This window comes from Chelonia mydas, chromosome 10, assembly GCF_015237465.2.
Source record: "Chelonia mydas isolate rCheMyd1 chromosome 10, rCheMyd1.pri.v2, whole genome shotgun sequence".
NCBI classification, from domain to species: Eukaryota; Metazoa; Chordata; order Testudines; family Cheloniidae; genus Chelonia; species Chelonia mydas.
In genome coordinates, this window is record NC_051250.2 from 43,838,980 (window position 1) to 43,860,686 (window position 21,707).

The 21,707-nt window shown below is 55.9% G+C and overlaps 2 protein-coding genes across 9 annotated transcripts; one reads left to right on the plus strand and one right to left on the minus strand.

Moving 5' to 3' along the window:
• The first annotated feature begins 16 nt into the window (after positions 1-16).
• LOC119567209 lies at positions 17-8,647 on the plus strand. Of its 5 annotated transcripts, none has more exons than XM_043523840.1 (13): positions 18-151; positions 525-731; positions 1,031-1,160; positions 1,864-1,992; positions 2,696-2,818; positions 3,781-3,910; positions 4,039-4,096; positions 4,538-4,717; positions 5,483-5,668; positions 5,941-6,083; positions 6,393-6,477; positions 6,954-7,154; positions 7,753-8,647. In XM_043523840.1, exons 1-13 carry the CDS (start codon positions 131-133, stop codon positions 8,458-8,460), a joined length of 2,301 nt encoding a protein of 766 aa, XP_043379775.1. In that variant the 5' UTR covers positions 18-130; the 3' UTR covers positions 8,461-8,647. The 5 variants fall into 5 exon arrangements, with proteins under 5 accessions (XP_043379776.1, XP_043379775.1, XP_043379777.1 ...); XM_043523842.1 differs by having other exon boundaries at positions 6,954-7,159; positions 7,753-8,039; XM_043523841.1 differs by lacking the exon at positions 5,483-5,668 and having other exon boundaries at positions 17-151.
• A 1,619-nt stretch (positions 8,648-10,266) lies between these two features.
• Positions 10,267-19,368, minus strand: LOC114019018 (putative uncharacterized protein DDB_G0271982). Of its 4 annotated transcripts, none has more exons than XM_043523850.1 (5): positions 18,986-19,368; positions 15,499-15,522; positions 12,411-12,469; positions 12,107-12,356; positions 10,267-10,642 (listed from the first exon to the last, which is right to left on the minus strand). In XM_043523850.1, the coding sequence occupies exons 2-5, from the start codon at positions 15,520-15,522 to the stop codon at positions 10,493-10,495; spliced, it is 483 nt and encodes a 160-aa protein (XP_043379785.1). In that variant the 5' UTR covers positions 18,986-19,368; the 3' UTR covers positions 10,267-10,492. The 4 variants fall into 4 exon arrangements, with proteins under 4 accessions (XP_043379785.1, XP_043379784.1, XP_043379786.1 ...); XM_043523849.1 differs by having other exon boundaries at positions 12,107-12,399; positions 12,433-12,469; positions 18,986-19,367; XM_043523851.1 differs by having other exon boundaries at positions 12,107-12,329; positions 18,986-19,367.
• Positions 19,369-21,707: the final 2,339 nt, after the last annotated feature.

A 21,707-nucleotide genomic window follows, 5' to 3' on the forward strand; every position in this document is an offset into this window, starting at 1 on the left:
CTGCAGCTGGGTCTCAGTCTGAGTGCTGGCTTGTGGCTTCCAGTTCCTGGCCGCCCTGGAGGCAAAGTTAGCTGCAGCCCGACTGCAAAGCCATGAGGACACAGAGCACTGGGAGAGGCACTGCAGGACCATGGCAGCTGAGTGGGAGGAGGTGGGTGTTTGCAGGGCCTGGCATGGTGGGGGGTGGGGGCTGGTTCAGGGGGCACAAGATCTCCTCGGGGAAGAGAGGAGATTTCAGATTCTCCCGAGTCGCTGCCTGTCATGTGAGGGAGTGTCCAAGCTCCATGGGGCTCTCCAGGATCTGTGGGTCCAGGGGGTTCATTGCTTGGATGCCGGGTGTGTGACAGGCCTGGGCATGGCCTCCCAGCCGGGCGTGCTCCAGCAGGCACGCATTGCCGGGATTGTCCCTCGCCGGGGGGACCGCATAGCCAAAATCCGCACCTGCCCTGTGTGTGGAAGGGCAGGCTGGGGTGGCCTGGGACCTGCACGAGTGCTGGGGCGGGGTTGTCTGTCCTGTGCTCTAGGAGGGGCAGAGATTATTGCAGCAGACATGGCACCCAGCGGAGACGACGTGCCCAGCAGAGACGTCCCAGCGGGGGCAGCCAGCGCAGCGAGGGGAGACCGCTCAGCAGTTGGAGACAGTGCTGCAGAACCTGCCAATGCAGCCGGTGGAGATGGTGCAGCAGACGCAGCCTGTGCAGCCGGCTGAGCGAGTGGAGACAGCCCCACAGGTGAGGTGACGTCGCAGGCATGGTGGGGGGTGGCGCAGCAGCTGAGCCTGGCAGAGTGGAGGGGGCAGGGCAGAGACTTGGTGTGAGCTGAGCAGAGGAGCAGCGTGGAGCGGACTGGAGCAGCGTGGGCGGGGGGCAGAGCGATGGGCTGGAAAGGGATTTTCAGCAGCGTTTTGAATGGGGCTGGACAGAGCACGGGGGTGGCCGGGAGCCTGGCAACATCACTGCCTTTTCCGGTGCCCCAAGGTGGGCGCTGCTGCTGCCATGGTGACTTTGGGGATTCTTGGTCTGATTTCCAGATGTTTGCAGCTGGATCGCAGTTGGCTTTGGAGGCCAGAGGTTTCCCTGAGCTGACTCTGCCCCCCACCCCTGCTGGAGGAGCCGCTCCTTCCCCAGGGCCCACCAGACATGGGGGCGCCCCCAGAGCAGGTGGGTGGGACATATTGCAGACAGCCTTCACCAGCATGTGCCTCCTCTGTGCCCAGGCCAGGCAGGCCCTCAGGGTGATGCTAGAGAGGGACAAGGACAGCCTGGCACAGGCATGCTGGGGGGCAGTGCCCTCAGGTGATGTTGCGGGGGGTCTGCCTGAGACTGCAGGATCGGGCCCGTCATCCCCATGGCTTGCCTTGGGAAGCCAGCACTGCCTGTGTATTGTAGGGTGGGCATGCCTCCTTGGCATCCCATACTGTGTGTCTCTGGGCATGTTGCCTTGTAGAAGCGAGGCCCCTGTGGTGGGTGAAGGGATTGCTACTGCCAGCAGCGAAGGGAGCCGACCTCCTTGAGATCAGACAGCAGAGGCCTGACTTTGGGGAGCAGATGGGTGGGGGTTCTAGGCCCTGCTCCCCAAGTGCCTGGGTGGCATTTACAGGGCCAGGGGGTGTTGTCTACAGCACAAGGATTGGCTCTGCCATGCCCAGGCAATGCCCCCTCGATCACAGCCTCTGCTTGGCACCCTGAAGAGCCATGCAGCCGTGGGGAGCCGGGGTTGTGCCCAGCCCACTAGGGACCCTAACCCCTCCCCCCACAAGCAGTCATGCGGGTATGCCCAGAGAGGAGCCCCGCTGTGCTCTGCTGCCCAGAATGGTGCCTGCCCTTCCATGGCCAGGACTGACCCTGTCTCCACCTGACCCAGGTGCTTCCCCAGATGCCCTGTCCCAGTCCCACGGCGGGGCAGCCCCAGCGCCTGCAGCGGGACACCGTGGAGCCGACAGCTGCGTGGTGGCCTTCATAGAGACCTTGAAGGCAGGACTTATCGCTAAAGGTGAAGCCACCAGGAACGGGGGGAAAGGCAGCAGCAGCCCCTGGTGTGTCCGTAGCAAGCCATGGCGCATAGGCAGGCAGCGCACTCATTAACCGGAGGGCAGAGGCCCTAGAGTTAGCAGGAGCAGCCTGTTCCTGGGGCCCTGCCACCCCAGCAGGCTAGTCCTGCCTGGGACTAGCTAAGGTCCGTATCTGGTCCCATCCCTATTCAATGTATTTACCCTCCCAGCCTGGGGTAGGGCCGTGGCCAGCTATAGGCTACCTAGACAGCGTAGTGGGCGAGCAATTGGTAAATCCACTGATGGTAACGCCGGGAGCAGAGTCATGGTTACAGCAGGGCAATGGGCATCAGGACTCCTGGGTTCCAGCCCTGGCTGTGCCATGTGCTGCCTGTAGACCCCAGCCGAGTCACTGCCCCCCTCTGTGGCCCAGGGGTGGCGAGGCTGAGCTGGTGCATGTACAGGAAGCACTTTGGGTGCTCCCGTAGCCCGCTGCCTCCGTCTCTGGTGGGCGGACCGTGTGGGTGAGCTGGGCCTTGGTGCTCCTGGCCCTGCCCTTCAGCTCAGGCAGTAGGGGCTGTGGTTTTGGATCCAGCAGGTCCGAGCTCGGTCCCCGCTGCTGACCCATGTGCTGGTGCCCTCGGCTGGAAGGTGCCGCGCAATGATCGTGCTTGAGCGGCTGACCCGTTAGTGCTTGGATTGCAGAGCTCCATGCGCTGGCTCGGCTCCTGGACGGCCCGTGTGGTACGCTGATGACAGCGCTCCCAGCAGCCCCGGAGGACGCAGCCGGAGCTGAAATCTGCACACTGCTTGGGAACGCTACCCTAGGTACGGGACTCGCCGGGCCTGAGACTCCCAGCCAGGCATGGCAAGGCTGCCCAGGGGGCTTTACAGCGCTGGGTGCGGTCTCCAGAGCAGCTGACTGTGAAGCTGAGCTGCTTCTGTTCCTTTCCTGGGTCACGTTCCTGCCAATGTGATCTTGGGCGGCCCTGATTGCTCCCAGCTCTCCCAAGCAGCCCTCTGGGTTTGAAATCGCTGGCACCCTCCTGGCATTGCTCCCTGCAGCCCCCCGGTGCTCCTGCCCAGGCTTGCAGGAGTGGCCTGCTTGTACAGCAGCTGGGCAGTTGTGCTAGGTCCAGGTTGTAAAAGCAGCGAGTACACGGCCAGTGATCCAGATCTATCAGATACCCTAGGATATCTCAGTTTTGTGACACCCAGAAACTGGAAAGTCTGGCTGGAGTTCCAGCTTCACTGCCCGCATTGGCACCCCAGCCGGTGCCTGTGGAACCTCCAGCCACTGCAGAACTGAGCTGTCCCCTTCACGAGCTGCTGGGCTGACATCAGCTCCTAGCGCAGGTGCTCGGGTGTCTGGTCACTGCTGGGTGCAATGATCATCAGATCAGTAAAGCCCTGACTGGTCTGAGATCCCTCCAGCCCTGGGCTCTCTCATGCAAGCATCTTGCTTTAGGATTCACTCCCCTGGGTGACCTGCCCGACCTCAACTCTACTGACCACTAGGGAGTAGCACCAAGACACTGTTAGTTTGTTAATGATCCTGGTATAGTGATACCTAGGGCCCCATTGCACTGGGGTTGTAGAAACCCAGCAGACTAGACAGTCCGGCACCGACTCCATACAGCTCCTAGCACAATGTGCATTGTGCTGTGTTACTGCCATGGTGACCAGTGTTATCGCAGTGTGCCAGTGTCGGAAGAAGGGGTTTATCTGTCGGGGGTGCTGGGGACAGTGGAGGGAGAGCAACAGGCAAGATCAGCTTCTGTGGCTTCCAGTTTTTTACAGCTTGCTTGAAGGTATATGCAATAATGACAAGATGCTGCTCCAGCCGCAGGACGTGACGTCAGATCAAGGGAGAGCTGCGGCACCAGCTCTGGGAAAAGGCGTTGCCCTGGGTGGAGCAGGGTAAGTGGTTGGGGAGCGTCGTCCCAGTTCCCGAGCTCCCTGCTGCCGGGCACACAGTTCAGCTCCCCAGTGCTCTGTGGGACCAGGTGCCTCGCTGCTTACCCAGCTCTTTCTCCCCTTCGTTTCAGCCCGTTGGCTCTGGACCAGCGCCCTGTAGGAGGAAGGCACAGTTCCCATGCTGTCCCGGTAAGGGAGCTTGGGAGGCCGGGGTGGGCAGTACAGGCCCAAATCCCCTGGACTGGCTGAGCTGCCCCTGGCACAAGTCAGTGCAGGGAGCCAAGGTGGCGTGGTGCCTCCCAAGCTGCAATGAACAGTGGGGGCATGAACAGCCAGCATCCCACCCCCAGGTCTCTGCGTGCCCAGCCACAGAGGCAGCCAGACAGCTAGCGATGGCTGGCACCCTGCTCTCGCACCCAGTGTCTGTTGGTCTGGCCACTCACTGGCCAGCTCTTGTGCTCAGGATGGGCACTCCAGTGCTTGTCCTGGGGCATGGCTCAGCACTGGTGGAGGGAAGAGCGCCCCCGTGTGGTGATTCACCATTGGCTGGAGTGGAGCTGTGCTCACACTGCCGGGGGAGCTAGGCCTGGGGGTTGCTACTGCTAACCATCTCCTGCCGTTCTTGTCTAGCTAACCCAAGGCCGGCTGGTGAGCGCAGGAGTGGGGCTGAGTCCCAGGTCCAAGCCTGGCAGCGCCGGGACCAAGAGGAGAGCCCCCAGGGTCCTGTTTACTCAGCAGGACGAGCTGCACAACAGACGGGTGCTGAACCAAGGCGTATGCAGAGGCCAGGTGCCATGGGGCCTGTACCAGGTAGGTGAGCCTGCTCTCAGACACCAGCCGAGCCTGGAGGAATGGCAGGAATCACCTGCTGGCAATGGAAGCTACCAGCAGACACCTCCCCTGGCATCCCTCTGCTTCCTGCACTGGCACTGAGCCGCTCTCACTCACGGCCTCTAACCGTTGGCAACGGGAGGGGCATTTTCCCTTCATCTGGGAGCTGGGGTGGCCGGAGTCACCCACCATCTAAATGCGGGGAGGAGGAATGTCAAACAACTCATGTGATAATCTCTCTAGCTGGCTCCCCCCGCGCTCCCTGCCCTGGGTCAATGGCCTTCCACCGAACGGCAGATGAGTGAGTGGGGCCCATTAGCTCAGAGAGGCCAAGTCTAGAATGTGTCTCGCCCTTTCATCGGAGTGTCTCCAAATACCTTCCACATCCTCACGCCTCCAGGGAGACAGATGAGGAAACTGTGAGGCCACCCCAGGAGTCCATGGCAGTTTCCACGCCCTGCCCTGTGCTCTGACCACTAGAATCCTGCTGCCTTCAAGCAGGAAATGAGCTAAGAGAGCCCTGTGCCTCACCCGGATCCAGGGAAGGCCAAGCTACATTTAGCCCATGAGGGCTCTGCCATGATTCCTGGGTGGGCTGCCTAGAACAGCATCTGAGCTGACTACTGGGGTCTACTGCAGACAATATGGAGGGTGTAATGGGGTCCCCGGGAACCCCAATGTAGCAAGAACAGGACCATGCCGGGCTGCAGTGGTGCTGTGCTCAGGGGCCATCTTCCCCGGCAGGACGCCAGCCTGCTGATGGGGGGCTTCCGATGGCTCCGCCGCCAGAGGTTCGAGGGCCTGGTGAGGGGTTACCTGGCCCATGTCTGCATGAAGGAGGCAGAAGAAACCCTGGAGCAACTTCAGGGCAGTTGTGGCTGCGTGAAGGCACACAGTGTGCTGGGGCGACTCCGAGGGCTGAGGCAGCAGGTAGGGCTGGCTAGGACGGCTCTGCAGCCCTGTTTCCTTCGCTCCCTGGCTGGAGCCCAGAGGCGCTTTGCTCTGAGCGGGTGGATCAGTGGGTCTGTGGCCAGAGGCCGCTAGCAGGGTGTGGCTGAGCGGGGTGCTCGGGGTCCCTTTGGAGTGTGGGGGTCCTGGCAGTGTGTGTCTGCATGTGCTGGGGGCATGCTGGGTGGTTGGGGCGCTGGCACTCCCTGCTCTCTGCATTGACCCCACTTCGGTTTCCTCCGTGTCCCTGGCAGAGACTCCAGCGCTGGCGGGGCGAGCAGCGCTGCAGCTGGGCGAGGCGGCTGCAGCTGGCAGAACTGCTCAGCGAGACGCTGGGGCGTGTGGAGGAGCGTTCGGGGCTGTTCCTGATCCAGCCCGTGCTGCCGTGGGCTGGCCGGTAATGCCCGCTCACACCCAGGTGGGGGGTGGATCTCCCTGTCCATTGGCATTGCTGGCTCTGGCAGCAGGGAGCAGGGCAGCTGTGGGCCCTCGTCCCGCCCACCGTCCTCCTCTGGGCAGCTCCCACTTCCAAACCAACCTCCCGGGGCCCCTCTTGTTCCAGCCTCCCTTGAGATCCCTCCCCCTTCACCCCTCCCCATTACAGCCCCCTAGGAGGTGGGTGGGTCTGGGCTCCTGGATCATCTCCCAGCCCCCATTACCCTCCCCTCCTGACAGCCTCCCCGGGGCTTTATCCCATCTGCTCCAGGCCGACCGCACTAACCCCTCCTGGAAGGAGCGACACTCGGCCCCAACCCACTCCCAAGATGCTGGTGCCAGCGCTGATGGGACAGGTAGGGTCCTGGCCAGCTATGACCCCCCCAGGACTAGGCTGGGCGATGTCTGGAGGGCCTAGGGCTACCAGGTGGGCTACCCCAGAGAGGCACCTCGCCCTGAGGGCCCAGTGCAACCTGGGCACATCAGAGGGACCCCAAACCCTTGCCCCTGGCAGGAGGGTGCTGCCTGCATTGCCACTGGCCTGTCTGGGCCACATTCATCCCTGGGGTAAGTGTAGGGGTTCAGTGTTGCTCCCCCAGATCCAGGCTTGGTCTCGGTCATGGGGCAGAGACACAGAACCCAGAGGGAGAGGCCCTGTTGCCCACACAGGATGGAACTGGCAGACTCAAGAGGCTACAGCTCCCCTGTCTGCCCTCTGGCCTTCTCTGCCCCAGTCGTTCCTCAGTGGGTCCCCCTGCCACAGTCTGGCAAAGGGAGAGGTGGGAAGCTATCTGCCCTGACGCAGCAATGAGGTGCCTGTGTCTGACTGCAGGAAGTGAGCAGCCCCCTGGCCATGCGGGGTCTCCGGCTGCGCACCCCAAGGGAGGAAGGGCCCCACAAGCTGTGGAGCTTCCCAGCACTGGGGGGCAGCGGGATCTGGCCAGAGCAGGACCTGGCACTGCCAAGCCCACTGGTGATCACCCCACGGCTACTGGAGATGGACCTCAATGGCTACCTGCTGCAGGAGCGCCAGGTGAGGTAGGCAAATGAAAGAACCACACCCCCCCCACGTACCCGTCAAGGGCCCCAGAACCACCACTCCTCCGCAATGTCTCCTGCCTGAGGGGTATCAGGCAACCATGCTGTCTCTTCCCCGCCCCCGAGGAGCCTGGGGTTGTCCCTCCCCTCTGTGGTGCCCTCTCCCATCGCCAAGAGCTGAGTGTATTGTCCTGACTGCACCCCCAGAGCTGAGTTGGAAATGTGCCCCCAGGTAGCCGGGGAGGCCTCTGCATGTGACTCAGGGCCAATGGCCAGCTTGCTCTGGATGCCAACCCGCACCCGGGGGCTGGGCTGCTTGGCCGGTCACAGATTTGGCTCGATGCCCCAGTGGGCGTCGCTGGAGGGTCCGGCTTCTGCTGGGGTGTAAGCAGAGCCCCCCGCCCTGTCCCACTAGCACTGAGTGACCAAAGTGCATCACTAACACTCAGGCCACAGCTAAAACTGGCAGCATCCTGCTTGGCCCAGGCTGGGTCCCTGCATATCCTGTAAGCTAGGACCCTGGTGTCCATGCCCCCAGCTCCAGGGCCTTGTGCTGCTCCCAATGCTCGTCCTGTTCTCCCCATGCCTTGCAGCAGGAGGAGCCAGCCTGGCCTAGGCCCAGCCAGTTCCAGAGCCAGGTCCTTCGCAGCCTCGCTGAGGAGTTTCTTTCCTGTCCGACGCGGCGTGGCCCTGATAGGTACCAGCCACTTGGAGAGGCCGTAAGCGCCCAGCTGTGGCTCCAGATCGGCTCGCGATCCCGTGGGCACATTCCGGACTCCAGGACACAGCTGGAGAAACCATCTATTGGAAATCAGCTGGCTGGGGAAGGATCCCAGCCAATCACAGTCCAGAATGGCCAGACAGCCGCGCCCCCCACCCCCACCCCCACCCCCCCAAAAAAAAAAAAGGACACTGAACCTACATGTGCGCAATCACAGCCCTCCTTTCCCTGCCAGGCCCCAATCCCCCCCGCAGAAGCACACTTCTCTGTGTTGGCGGCTGCGCTCTGGCCAGTACCTGGCGAGGACACCCTGTGCTTTGGCGCTGGCCTGCGGGGTAGTGTATGCACCGAGCTGGAGCTGTTCACAACACTGCAGCCTGAGCTGGATACTGGGGATTCCTGTCTGGCTAATTGGGTTAGTTTGGGGACAAACAAGCTCTCAGGGCCTGTTGCGGGAAAAACATGCAGGAAGGGAAAGAATGGTTCCAGCACAGCCACTCCTCAGGGCTTAAGGGTGCTGAGCAGCAAGGCCAGGGCCCGAAAAGGCCCCAAGAGATCCAAAACCTGGAGTAGGGTTTAAAAGGGACTCGTTCTGGAGGGGGCAGGGGGTTTTAGGGGACACAGGCACCCACTGGGCATGTCTGAAGAAGCTAGACCGGCCGCAGCTACCTTGGGGGTGGTGAGCCGTGGGCTTAGTCGGTTGTTTTACAATGCTTGTTCTCGGCGTGCTTTGTTCCTACAGTCCAAATAAACCCGCCTTTGGTTCACCAGGCTGGCTGCTTACTGCACCGCTGCTCAGCAACGCCCAAAGGGCAGAACCGCAGGGGCCGGACTCAGGCGGACCTGCTGGGTGAGCACAGGTGCTCTGCTGGGTGCTGTAGCCCAGGGGCTGGTCTAAGAATGGAAGACTCAATTGATTCCCTCCCCGGAGAGATAGCGACAGAGCCCTGGCACCAGAGGGCTGCACTCAGTGAAGCCAGCAGGGGACAGAGGAACAGCTAGCCCCATTACTGTGACGCAGGAAAGTGGCACCAGAACTGGGAGGGTTAGGGGGTCCATAGCTCTCCCACTTTTTGGACCCCTTCCCCCTTAGGCCTCCACCCCCAGCCAGGCCAGCGTGGAGCCTGGTCGGAGAGCCCGGGTAGTTGTGGGAGCCACATGGAGTTTCCACCTGCCTGCGGGGTTGACAGCAGTCCCGGGCCCATGTCCCCACCTCCTAAGCTTCCTATACCGCAAGCAGATGGAGGGTCTATCACAGCTCCCCATAGCTGCCCACGCGGCTCTTTCCATGGCTGGGCTGCGGCTATGAGGCCCTGCGCCCCCAGCCAGAGCTGGGTCAGGGATAGCCATACAGCCAGGTAGCTATGGGGAGCCTGGGTCCCTCTACCTGCCATGGATGGAGGTCTGGGGGACGGGGACATGGCCAGGGGGCTGCTTTCAGCCCACCCAGGGTAGGGGGACTGGGCTCCCTGGCACTGCTCTGGCTTCCAGCTTGGCATGGGGCGGAGCCTCTGGGGAAGAAGAGGAGCAGGGCAAGGGCTCCCGGCTCCCCAGTTCTGGGAAGGCTCTGACGCCCTTGACACAGGGCACTTATGCATATGGACACTCAGCTGGGTTAGTTAAGTTTTGGCAAAGTCATAGGTTGGGGGATAGTAGAACTGGGCTCACAATGGATGGATGGCTTCTAGGAGTGGGGAGTTAGCATGACCTCTGCATGCCGCATTGGAGAGACCAAGGCTGGGTACCTTGGTCAACGCTGGTGTCCAGACCTCAAACAGGAGGTTGAAAAATTGGAAAGGGGTCACCAAAGACTTAAAAGAATGAGTCAATAGTTGCAAACGCTGCCTTAGACTTCAGATGCTCAATCTACTTAGTTTTCCAAGAGGAGATAAAGAGGTGACTTGATCACGGCCTTACAGGTACCTAGAGAAGAAGATTTCTGCTTGGCGAAGGCTCACTGATCTAGCAAAGGCAGAACAAGAGCCAGTGTCTGGAATCTGAAGCTAAACAAATTCAGACTGGCAGTGAGGTGCGAACGTTTAAACACGAGGGCAGTTAGCCATTGGAACCACTTACCAGGGACATCCTGCCAGGCTTTAAATGAAGGCCGGGTGTGTTTCTAAAAGATCTACTCGAGCTCAACCAGACGGTATCACCTCAATGCAGGAATCACTGGGTGAGATTCCCTGCTTGGCTTCTGAGGGAGGCCAGACTCAATTATGCCAATGGGGTCTTCTGGCCTTAAATGCTATGAGTCTCGAGTGTGGAGGGGCTAACATCTGGCCGGAATATGCATAATGGGCCTGTTCCTGCTCCCAACATCTGAGTTGTGTCATTGATGTCCAGGGGAGCAGGGTTGGGCCCATAAGAAGGATTCGCAACATTCTGTTGCTTGTGTCTTTATTAGCACTGCCAATAAATAGGACTCAAAAAAGCAAGAGGGAAAGTCAGAAATAAACCCCTGGGTGGGAAAAGCATTCCATTAGTGCAAAGGGGAAGGTGAGAGGACAAATGGACTACATGCTTTGTGCTGGGCAGGTTAGGCGACAATACACTGGGCATCACAGCTGGGAATCACGGTTCCTCCATTCAGAAGGATTAAGAACAGTTCACTACAAGTCATTGTCCTCATCGTCACTGCTGTCATCAGCATTCTCAAGAGTATCAGGCATAGTGGGGCGTGTGGTGGATGAGAGAGCATCTTGAAGAATGCGTTGTGGGAAATTCTTACTGGATGAGAGACCAGTTAGGCGGAGAATGCGCTGTGAGGAAGACAGATCGAGAGAGAGAGAGATCACTGGCTGGTCTGGGGGATCTGAGATGGGCACTAGGGCTGGGGCAGCAGCCATTTTAGTTGGGGCTATGGGGCTTGCTGCAGAGAGGGAGCAGGAGATGTACATTTGGCCACTTGCACCCTCTAGAGTTGAAAGGTGCAATGAGGTCTTCTGAGGAGGCACGTCATACTGTGAAGTATCATCCCCTCTTGCCCCCACCCCCACTACTGTGCCTCTGTGTATCTAGAGTTGAAAGGTGCAATGAGGTCTTCTGAAGAGGCACGTCATACTGTGAAGTATCATCCCCTCTTGCCCCCACCCCCACTACTGTGCCTCTGTGTATCTAGGCTGTTACTGTGCCCATCACCAGGGAGTTTGGCCAAGAGTGGCCATCCTAGTCCAGAGCAGCACCTGGACCTTGGACCACACAAAGATCTGGAGGGCTGGAAAAAAGCTAATGTTCTGCCATATTTTAAACGGTTAAATGGGACGATACAGGTAACTATAGCCCACTTGACCTGACATTGCTCCCAGGCAAGGTCATGGGAAGCTTGTTGCGGGACGAGTAATGATTAAAGGATGGCGATGTAACTATTGCCAATCACCATCGTTTATGGGAAACAGTTCTTGTCAAACACAGCTGCTAATCCATTGTAAATGAGATCACAAGTTTGATAACGGTCACTGTGTTGACATCGTATACATGGACTTTGGACGTTTGACTTAGCACTGCATGACATTCTGATTAAAAAATCAGCATTTCACAAAACCATTGTATCAGTAAATACAGTAAATGGCTGAAAAACTGGCTAACGGGTAGACCTCAGACAGTACTTGTCACTCAGGAGCCATCATCCTAGGAGGTGTTTCCAGTGGGGGTCCCGCTGGGATCTGGTCTTGGTTCAATGTTATTTAATCTCTTTGGCCGGGACATGGAAGGAAATGTCTACAATGGTTTGGCTATTTTTGCACAGGTTCTGGATGTACCTTATTCCTCTTTGGGCCCATCCCACTGACATTTTATCATGGGGGCCCTGCAGACCCAGGGCGGGAGCTGGCACCGAATGGTTATCCCAGCCAGGCTGGTAAATGTGCCTGTGCAATGGTATCAAAGTGCAAAGGCCCCTCTTTAAATGGATGACCTTCCACTTGGCTTGCTTCCTTTGGCTGTAATTTCATAGCGTGTCTATCAGACACACCCCAGCTGGGCTGTACCACTCTGGTGTCACAAAGTGCTTCTAAACACAGTTTAGCTGGCCAGCTGAGCAGAATTATGGCTTTGTGTCATTGGATCATGCCTGTGAACCTGACTCACATATATTGCCCCCTTCACTCCCCTCAGTCTATAAGGGTCTCCAGACCCCACACCTGGGGGCAAACTCAGGTAGGGATCTGCGTAACCCCATTTGCTACAAGGGATGACGATGGAATTCTATTGGGGCTGCTACTCACCAACTCCAGGTGTCTGTTCTGCAGCTCTGTGATGATCTTCTCATGCTTCCTCTTCTTCTCTTGCTCCTCATACTCTCTCTCTTGCATCTGGCGCCGGGCCTCTCTTTCCTCGGCCTTGTCTTTAAGCTCTCTCTGATGCATGCGTTCCTTGTGCTGTCGCTCTCTTTCCCGGTCCTCATGCTTTCTCTTCTTCTCTGCCTCCTCGCGCTCTCGCTGCTTCTCTGCCTCCTCGCGCTCTCGCTGCTTCTCTGCCTCCTCGCGCTCTCGCTGCTTCTCTTCCTTCTCGTGCTCTCGTTGCTTCTCTTCCTTCTCGTGCTGTCTCTTCTTCTCTGCCTCCTCGTTCTCCAGCTTTTTCAGCCTCACCTTCGTGTAATAAACCACCTGGGTTATACTTGCTTTCAGCTCGCTCATGTATCAGACATCGAAGGCCTGGTGCCTAACTGCCTTGCACCCTATATCATACACTTGTGCAAAATGGGTATAAAACACTACCTGCTCAGAATGGTTGTGCTTCACATGCACCTTGCACAAGTGACTGTGCAAGGTTCTAGGCCGGGCAAATTGGGCCCACATTTTGGTGGAAATTTGCATAGTACAGTGGAGCGACACTGATTTACACCAGCTGGGGAACCAGGGTGTGCTTTGGTTTGTTCAGGGAGTGTTTCTTGGGCTCTGTGTAAATGTTTGTCCTTGTGACTCCTGTAGATGCTTCTGCCTTAGAGCTATTCGGTGCCTGTGTGATGCCATGGAAGGCTGGCCACCTTTCAGCATGGCTCCTGCCTGGCTAACACCTATCCTGCAAATGAGCAAGGAACCATCCATGTGGCAAAACCTATTTATGTCCTGAGTGCTCTCAGTGGGGCAATGTGGTCTAGATGAAATTACCTACTGTAAAGTGGGTGCACAACTGATTGACAAACTTCCCTCAAAGCATAGTTATCAATGGTTCGCTGTCAAAGAGGAGGATGTGTCTAGTAGGGTCGCTCAGGATATTCTGTCCTGGGTCCAGTACTAGTCAATATAACAAAGTGGAGATTATGCTTCTGGCATTTATGGGAAGACACCATAGTAGCATGGGGCGGAAGTACTTTGTAGAACAAGGTTAGAATTCAAAAGGACCTGGACAAATTGGAGCATTGATCTGAAATCAACTAGACGAAATTCAATACAGACAAGTTGAAAGTACTACACTTAGGAAGGAAAAATCAAATTCACAACTACAAAATTGGAAATAACTGGCTAGGCAGCAGTACTGCTGGACAGGATCTGGGGATTATAGTGGATCACAAATTGAATATGAGCCAATATTGTGATGCAGTTGTGGAAAAGACTAATATAATTCTGGGGTGTTTTGACAGCAATGTCATATGTAAGACATGGGAGGTAATTGTCCCATTCTACTCAGTACTGGTGAAGCCTCAGCTGGGGTATTTTGTCCAGTTCTAAGCGCCACACTTTAAGAAAGATGTGGCCAAATTTGTGGTCATCCAAAGGAATCAACAGAAAAATGCTTAAAGGCTTAGAAAACCAGACCTATCACGAAAGGTTAAAAAAAAACCCAGGTATGTTTAGTCTTGAGAGAAGATTGTGGGGAAAAACCTGATAAGTCATCAAATATGCTAAGGCAGCTATAACGACGATGATGATCAATTGCTCTCCATGTCCACTGAAGGTAGGACGAGAAGGTAGGACGAGAAGTAATGGGCTTAATCTGCAGCAAGGGAGATTTATATTAGATATTAGGGAAAAGGTTTGTAACGCTAAGGATAGATAAATATCGGAACAGGCTTCCAAGGGAGGTTGTGGAATCCCCATCACTGGCAGTTTCTAAGACCAGGTCAGACAAACCCCTGTCAGAGATGTTCTAGGTTGACTTGGGCCTGCCTGAATGCAGGGGGCTGGGCCAGATGACCTCACCACGTCCCTTCCAGCCCAACGTTTCTAGTGCTCCTAGGAGCATGTCCGTGATGTGCTGAAAGGGGGTTAGACAGTGTGTGAGGCTTCTGGTCATTCCCTCTGAACGGGTAGGAAGAGCTGGTGGGTGAGATTCCCAGGAGCCCTGTGGCCTAGCCGCTGGATTCACAAAGGGACTTAGGCACCTACCTCCAACAGCCAGGCGCTCTGACATTCACAGCACCCCCATTCAGCTGCCACCTGAGTTGCCTGGGGCATGTGCAGAGGCCCCTACATCCTGACACTGCCCTGCTACCCAGAGCTCTGGCTCACCAGTGGGATTCTCAAAGCAGATGTTCCCCTGCCTATCTGGCCTGCAAGGCCCGATCCCATAGGCCTACTCTGCACACTTACTGGTTCGGGCGCCTCACAAAAGGGAGCTGGTGTCGAACAGACTGGGAATTTTGGAGGCTGGCTTGGCTGAATGTATGTCCGTCTACCCAGTAGCTGGGGCACTCACCTGGCATGTGGGCAGGCCAGATTTGAATCCCTGCTCTGACTGATTTGAAGTGAGGACTTGAACCATGTGAGTGCCCTAACCACCAGCCCATGGGCTGTAATGGGGGTGTGCCCCTCTCTGGTTCTTTCTGAGAAAGGGCTGACCTGGCTTCGGTTTCTAACTGCAGAGAGGGGTCGTGGTGGAGAATCCTGGGCAGAGGGAGGGGCCTCCCTCCAGCCTGTCAGTCAGGCACCTAAGTACCCTACGGATCTGGCCCTGCAGCCTCACCCCTTTCCACTGCATGTCACTCCTGGGCAGCCCCCCCCACTCACTGTCTGAGAATCCCTGTCTTAGGTGCCTAACTCTCCTTGTGTGTTGTCTGGGGAGCCTGAGCGCCTAACTTGGGCCCAGCAGTTAGATGTCACAGCGCTGAGTCCAAGTCCCTTTTGTGAATCTAGCCTGAAGCGCCTGGGGAAAGGCCCTGGGGTTTGTGCTCCTTGGTCCCTTAGGCAGTTACTCTCCAGTGACTGAACCTTTGATGCTTGTTTCCTTTCCCTGAGGACGAGGGATGCAGTAAGCTGGTAACTACTCAGTAATACATCCTCTGTATGTGCGTGGGAGAGGGGTGTGGGGGGTTTCTAGCACATGTGGGCTAAATATTGTGTGTGTTACAGTAGCACCTACAGGCTCCAGCTAAGATCAGGCCCCGTGGTGCTAGCTGTTCTCCATACACAACATGGTGAGCGCTAGTCTCTGCCCTGGGGAATTTACAATCTAATTAGCCAACAAACAAAGGCGGACTTGTTACCCCATTTTACAGCTTGAGGCCAGAGAGACTCCATGACTCCAATCCCTGTTCTCCTGCATGCCAGGCACTGCCTTAACCAGAAGCCATCCCTGCCCTCACGTGGCTGGCGTGACAGTAGAGCCTGTGAAGCGGAGCCGGTGCTGGCTCTGGACTGCAGCCTGTGGGGGGCCCAAGAAACCATGCTGCACTCACCTCCGTTGAAAAAATGCCGCCCATCTGTGAAAACAAAACCAGAGATCAGCTACCCTCAGTCATGGACGAAACTGGGAGGGGAGGGTGAGACAGAACAGGGGACATATGGCACTGCGGGGGGGGATAGAAGGGCAAGGACGCTGTGGCTCCTGGCTGGAAGGTGGCTTTGTAACCAACCACCTACACTTGAGCTGGCTCTGTCCTGAATGCTAGGCGACGTCTGCTCTGGCTCCCACTCCCCCAGCATCTGAGCCCCTCCCTGACCCAACGGGAGTCAACCCCCCCTCTCCCCCCCACCCCGAGAGGCAGCACAAGATTTATTGTTGTGGTTAATTCATATTTACTCAGTGTGTGATGGCATGGGCAGCACATGGCTCCAGCATTTGGGGAAGCTGGCCAAATGCCAGATGCTCCCCTGGCACCTGGACCGTGACCCTGTCCCCTGCTCCACCCCAAGACCCTGCCTCCACTCGGCCTCCTCCCCCAAGGCCCCGCCCACGCTCCACCCCCGCTCAGCCCCCTCACCTGCTGGTCGCTGAGTCGTTCCACCCCTCCCTCCCCCGAGACCCCTACTGCCCCCCCGAGGCCCTCACCTCCTCCACCCCACTCCCCAGAGGTCTCCGACGCCTGCCACGTCCCTCCTCCTCACCACCCCTCTTCTCCCACAGGCCTGCCTGGCTGCCGCTCGCTGAGTCGTTCTGCCCCACCACATCTCTTCCCTTCTCCGCTGAGGTCCCCACTGCCTGCTGAATCCCTCCCTTCCTCCACGCCCCCGGCCCTGAGTTCCCCGCTGCCTGCCACTCACCACATCCCTCCTCTCCTCCACCCTCCCTCCTCCAAAGGCCCCCCCCCACCTGCCTGCCACTCGCTGAGTTGCTCTACTGCCCTCCCCAGAGACCCTCACTGCCCGCTGCGTCCCTCCTCTTCTTCACCCTATGGAAGAGGGGAGGGATTCAGTGAGCAGAGGGTACCTTGGGGGAGGGGTTGAGCAGGGACGGGAAAGTTGGAGTGCAAGCGTGGCCACAGGGGGAAAGCAGGAGGGGGCCTCGGGGCAGAGCACAGGTGGGGCCAGCACGGCCCAGAGGTCCATGCTCTCAAAGGCAGCAGGTCAATGGCTGTGCCACTGGGGAGGCTAAGCTTCCCCTGGCCTACTATATCTGCTGCCCATGTGCGATGGATAGATTTCAGTTGTAGGTACAAGTGTAGGAAAAAATAGGATAGGGGTGTAAGGCTGATATATTTGTGAGTGATGAGTATGTAAGCAGTTAGGCTATAATGCTAGGCCTGCAGGTTGAGGCCCATAAGATTTTTAGTTTAGCCACCTTAGACCTAAGAAGGGTTGACATGATAAGGTGCCCCAGCAGTAACCCTGTACCAATAAAGTTACAAGATTACTGTAAAATATGTACCAATAGGTGATGTTTGGGAAAATATGACACAATGCTCCACTACAAGATGCCCAAATGTAACCTCACCAGATGTTCTGCAGCAACCACAGGTTACCATGGGGCCTTGTTGACATAAATACTCATGAAAATAAGGGGAATTAAGAGGATAATCTTTGAAAAGCAGGGTACCCCAAATTTCATGGGGTGTGGAAGATAAGAGGAAAGGGGTTGGAACCTTCATGTATATGCATAAGGGTTATAGATGTGAGTGTAACAAAGGATAGAAGGGATTCCCCAGCATGAACAGGGAAGAAAAACCCATCTGCAGACCCTCCACAGATGACCATCTGTTGAGAGATCAATCCAACTCTACAGCACCCTTGGGGATGTGAGTATGAAAATACTGGTGCTAGATGACTTATGGTCTGTCACTTTCTTTGTGTACATTTCAGGAGTTGGGGCTTTGTTCATCTGTTCAATGCAATTATTAATTAAATGTCGATTGAGAACTTGTGACTATTATTGTGGTCATTGCTGTCGTTCCTTGGGCGTTCCTAGAGTCTCCAAACCTAATGACATGCCTCAGGGTGATTCGCACCCTGCTAATTCTGATACTGTGGTCATTAGGGAGTGCAAACCTTTGGCACAGGTCACTCTGGTCTAAGATATCACTGGCAATACCAACCTAGCAATATTATAAGGGCTACAGCACACTCCCCCTCACCCTGCACATGCTGTGAGTAGGGTTACCATAAGTCCAGGTTTTCCCAGACATTGCCTCTTTTAAGATTCTCTACCCTCTGTCTGGGCAGATTTTTGAAATAACAGGCAATGTCTGGGATTTTTGCAGAGCAGAGGTTGCAGCTCAGAAAGAGCCCCGATTGGTCCACTGGTCCCTACCTGCATTCCCCTGTAGCCACACCTACTGGATCCCACCCACCCAGGCCCTGGCTCCCAGACCGGGGAAGGGAGTCCTGCAGGGAGGCGCTGACTTCCGGCTGTTGCTGCGTCCTGAGCTTGCGCCAGCCCCCCTGCCACCATGACAGGGAGTGACACTTAGGGTGACCAGATGTCCTGATTTTATAGGGACAGTCCCGATTTATGGGTCTTTGTCTTATATAGGCTCCTATTACCCCCTACCCCCATCCCGATTTTTCACATTTGCTGTCTGGACTCTGGTCACCCTAATGACACTGCCCCCACCTCCAGTGAATACCCCCCCGCAGGTACCCCCAGCTCCTTCAACTTCTCCAACTGTACCCTCTCTCCAGCAGCCCCCAGATATCCTCTCCAGCACCTCCCAAAGAATACACAACCCTCCTGCACCTCCCAGGTACCCCTCCCAGTACATGCAACCCCTCCAGCACCCCACAAATACCTCCTCCAGCATCCCCACCTATATCCCCCTCCAACACCCCTCTTCACGCCCTTCCCCCCTCCAACTCTCCCGCCGCCCCGCAGTGTCCTCTTTTTGGTAACCCTAGCTGTGTGCAAACAAACTCCTCACTCTCTGTCCTGCCCTCCCCTTCAACAAAACATTCGCAGCTTCATCTTCCTCCATAGCTGCTGCTTCTCCCCCGCTTTTACTTTCGCCCGTTTCCTGCTCCTCCTGACCCCAGGACTCCCAGTCCCCCTGGCATTCCCCGCTCTGCCTGCTCTGTCAGCCATCTGCTCCTTCCTCCCCACTTCCTCAGCTGCAATTCCTACTTGCTATGAGCAGAAGATTTTTTGAACGCTGCTCCTAGAGCAATAGCTCCACAGTCACCGAAGAAACTGGGCGACATAAAGCTCATTGGCTGCAGTAGGACATTTACTCAGTGATCACGTTAGTGCATCTGGCTTCAAATCAGTGCAGACCGGGACTGTGCAAGGACAGAAGAGACCCCACACAAACACACATACAAGCACTGCAGAGGGGCAGCAGCATGAGCCAAAGACAGATAGTTGCTAATGGGAAAAGGTTTAAGACATCCGGACTTCCCGCGCTGATCTGCAGTTAACAAGTCTGGTACCAGTCCTGCCACAGAACCGCCAAGGTACGCGCGTGGAGACACTGCGCTGTTAGAAAAAGGAACTGAACAGAAAAAGTAAAGTGTTACCTTGTTTCAACCTGCAACTGAGTGGGGGCTCTGACCCGAGAGCCTGTCGCGCTGATCTGATTAGACGCTTCTAGCTGCTGCACAAGGAAGTGGTTAGAGCAAACAGAACACCACCCAATAACTAGACTAGCCTTTTCCTGTAACTACCTGCCCCAGATTATTTATTAATCATTCAGCTGCATCCAGGTTTTTCCCCCATGTGACGTTGACATGAACTGTGACCATATAGATCATTGTTGCAACCAAGGTCCAAATCTTGTATAAAGGAGGTCAAGAAGGTGTCTATAGAAAGGTTGTAATTTGCTGGTTATGATTATTCTGTCTGTATGTGTGTATCATTTTTGTATTTGAAGTTATGAATATTGGCTATGTACTTGTATCTCAGTGTGTTTGATTCTAAGTAGCATCAGTGAAGCATTTGGTCAGCTTCTTGAGAAAGGACTATTCTGACTAAGTGCCCCATCAAGAAACACTTAACTGACAATGGACCTCGGGAGACTCCAATCCACATCTGAGGAGCCTTCCTGGGATGTTCAAGGTAGCATGTGAGCAACGGCTGCCCCCTGCAAACTGAGTGATGCATGGACATGTGACTTGACCATGTGACTCCAAATTCCATCTTGCTGCTGTGCTTTTCCACAGTAAGAACAAAGGGGTTTCCTTCCACATGGCAGAGGATATAAAAGGCTCTGGAAACCCCTCCATTTTGTCTTCAATCCTGCTTCTCACCTCTGGAGGAACTTTGCTACAAACTGAAGCTCTGAACAAAGGCCTGAATGACTCATCCAAGCTGTGGATGTACTCCAGAGATTTGATTTGAACCTGCAGTTTATTCCATTACTGCTACAAACCTCAACCAAGAACTGTGCCATTACTGTATGTAATTGATTCCATTTAACCAATTCTAGCTCTCATCTTTATTTCTTTCTTTGTATGAATAAACCTTTAGATTTTTAGATCCTAAAGGACTGGCAACAGAGTGATTTGTGGATAAGATCTGACTTGTATATTGACCCGGGTCTGTGGCTTGGTCCTTTGGGATCGGGAGAACCATTTTTCTTTTACTGGGGTATTGGTTTTCATAACCTTTTGGCCCCATAAGGAGTGGTTGCTGGTGGTGATACAAGGGAACTGGAGTATCTAAAGGAGTTGTTTGTATGACTTTTGGTTAGCCAGTGGGGTAAAACCGAAGTCCTCTCTGTTTGGCTGGTTTGGTGTGCCTTAGAAGAGGAGGAACCCCAGCCTTGGGTTGTGACTACCCTGCTCTAAGCAATTTGTCCTGAACTGATACTCTCAGTAGTGTCCCGCCAAAGGCAGCACTGTTACACCCAGAAACAGCAAATAAACTAGTACGTCAGGGGCAGCACCAGAGGCCATCTGGGCTCAATAAAGTTCCCCTGGGGGACATCAGGGTTAGCTGGCACGCTGAGTGGAGTTATGGCTGCTTTGTATCATTGGAGCAGCCGGCACGTGTCTGTGAACCTGACTCATCATATATTGCCCCCCCCTTCACTCCCCTGTGAGTCTATATACCTGGGGGCAAACTCAGATAGGGATCTGTGTAGCCCATTTGCTACAAGGGATGACAATGGATCCCACTCACCAGCTTCAGGGATCTGATGTGCAGCCATCACATCTTCTCCTCTTTCCTTGGTCTTGTCCTCAAGCTCTCTCTCTCCTCACACATTGTCTGGGGCGCCTGTACGTGCTACTGTAACACACAATGAATGTTGGCTTCTACCCCAAGGAACTGGCCCAAACCTTCCCTAGGGCCCAACCCAAACCCCTATATTTACTAGCATTCAAAAATACCGCAGGGAAAACAGCCCCAGCCATGACTCATGAGCCAGCCCGGCAGACAGGGGAACTTTCCTATCACCCACCCAGCTCCAGTGATGCAAGAGCACTAAAGCCAGAAGTAGCTCTTACCTGGGCTATTGAGGCCCTGGAGCTGGGAAACAACCTTGTCCCTCCTCAGTCTGTGATGCTGGGCAAAGAATTCTTATGCTGGGGGCATAAAGCGATGGATGAGTGACCTGCATGGAGAGAGAGACAGAGACGGGCACGGGGGATGGGGACCACACAGGATTGCCCGGAGAGGGGACAGGGGACAGGGACTGCATGGGATCACCTGGTGAATGGGGAGGGGACATGGACCACGTGGGATCACCAGGGGAGGGGACAGGGACTGAGCAGGATCGCCCAGCGAGCGGGGGAGGGACCACACAGGATTGTCCAACAAGGAGAAGGAGGTGGAATGGAAGGAGGACCACATTGGAGCACCCAGTGAGGAGGTGCAGACGAACAGGGACAGGAGGAAGGTGGCATCCCTGTGACATTTCCCGGGGTAGCTAGGGTGGCAGGAACCTTGCTACCACTTGTCCTTAGCATGAGCCTTGTCTGTGCCTGCCAACCCCGCTGGCCACAGCTAACACAAGCCCTGACATCTTGGCCTCACAGACCCAGCTGTCACTCTGCAGGTTAATGATAGGCACACCCCAACCCCCAAGCCTTCTTGGGAACGTCCCACCCCTGAGCCACTGGACACTTGCCGCATTCACCAGCAGTAGCTTCCAAAGAAGCAGTGAGCCCCCGGTTTAGCAGTTCCAGCTCAGCTCCCAGCTCCATTTAACTCACAGCACTTCCATTTATTTATAGTGAAATCAAGGATACGGTTATTTAACAAAACCCAGAGATTCACATAATAGCACGTAGATGTGCT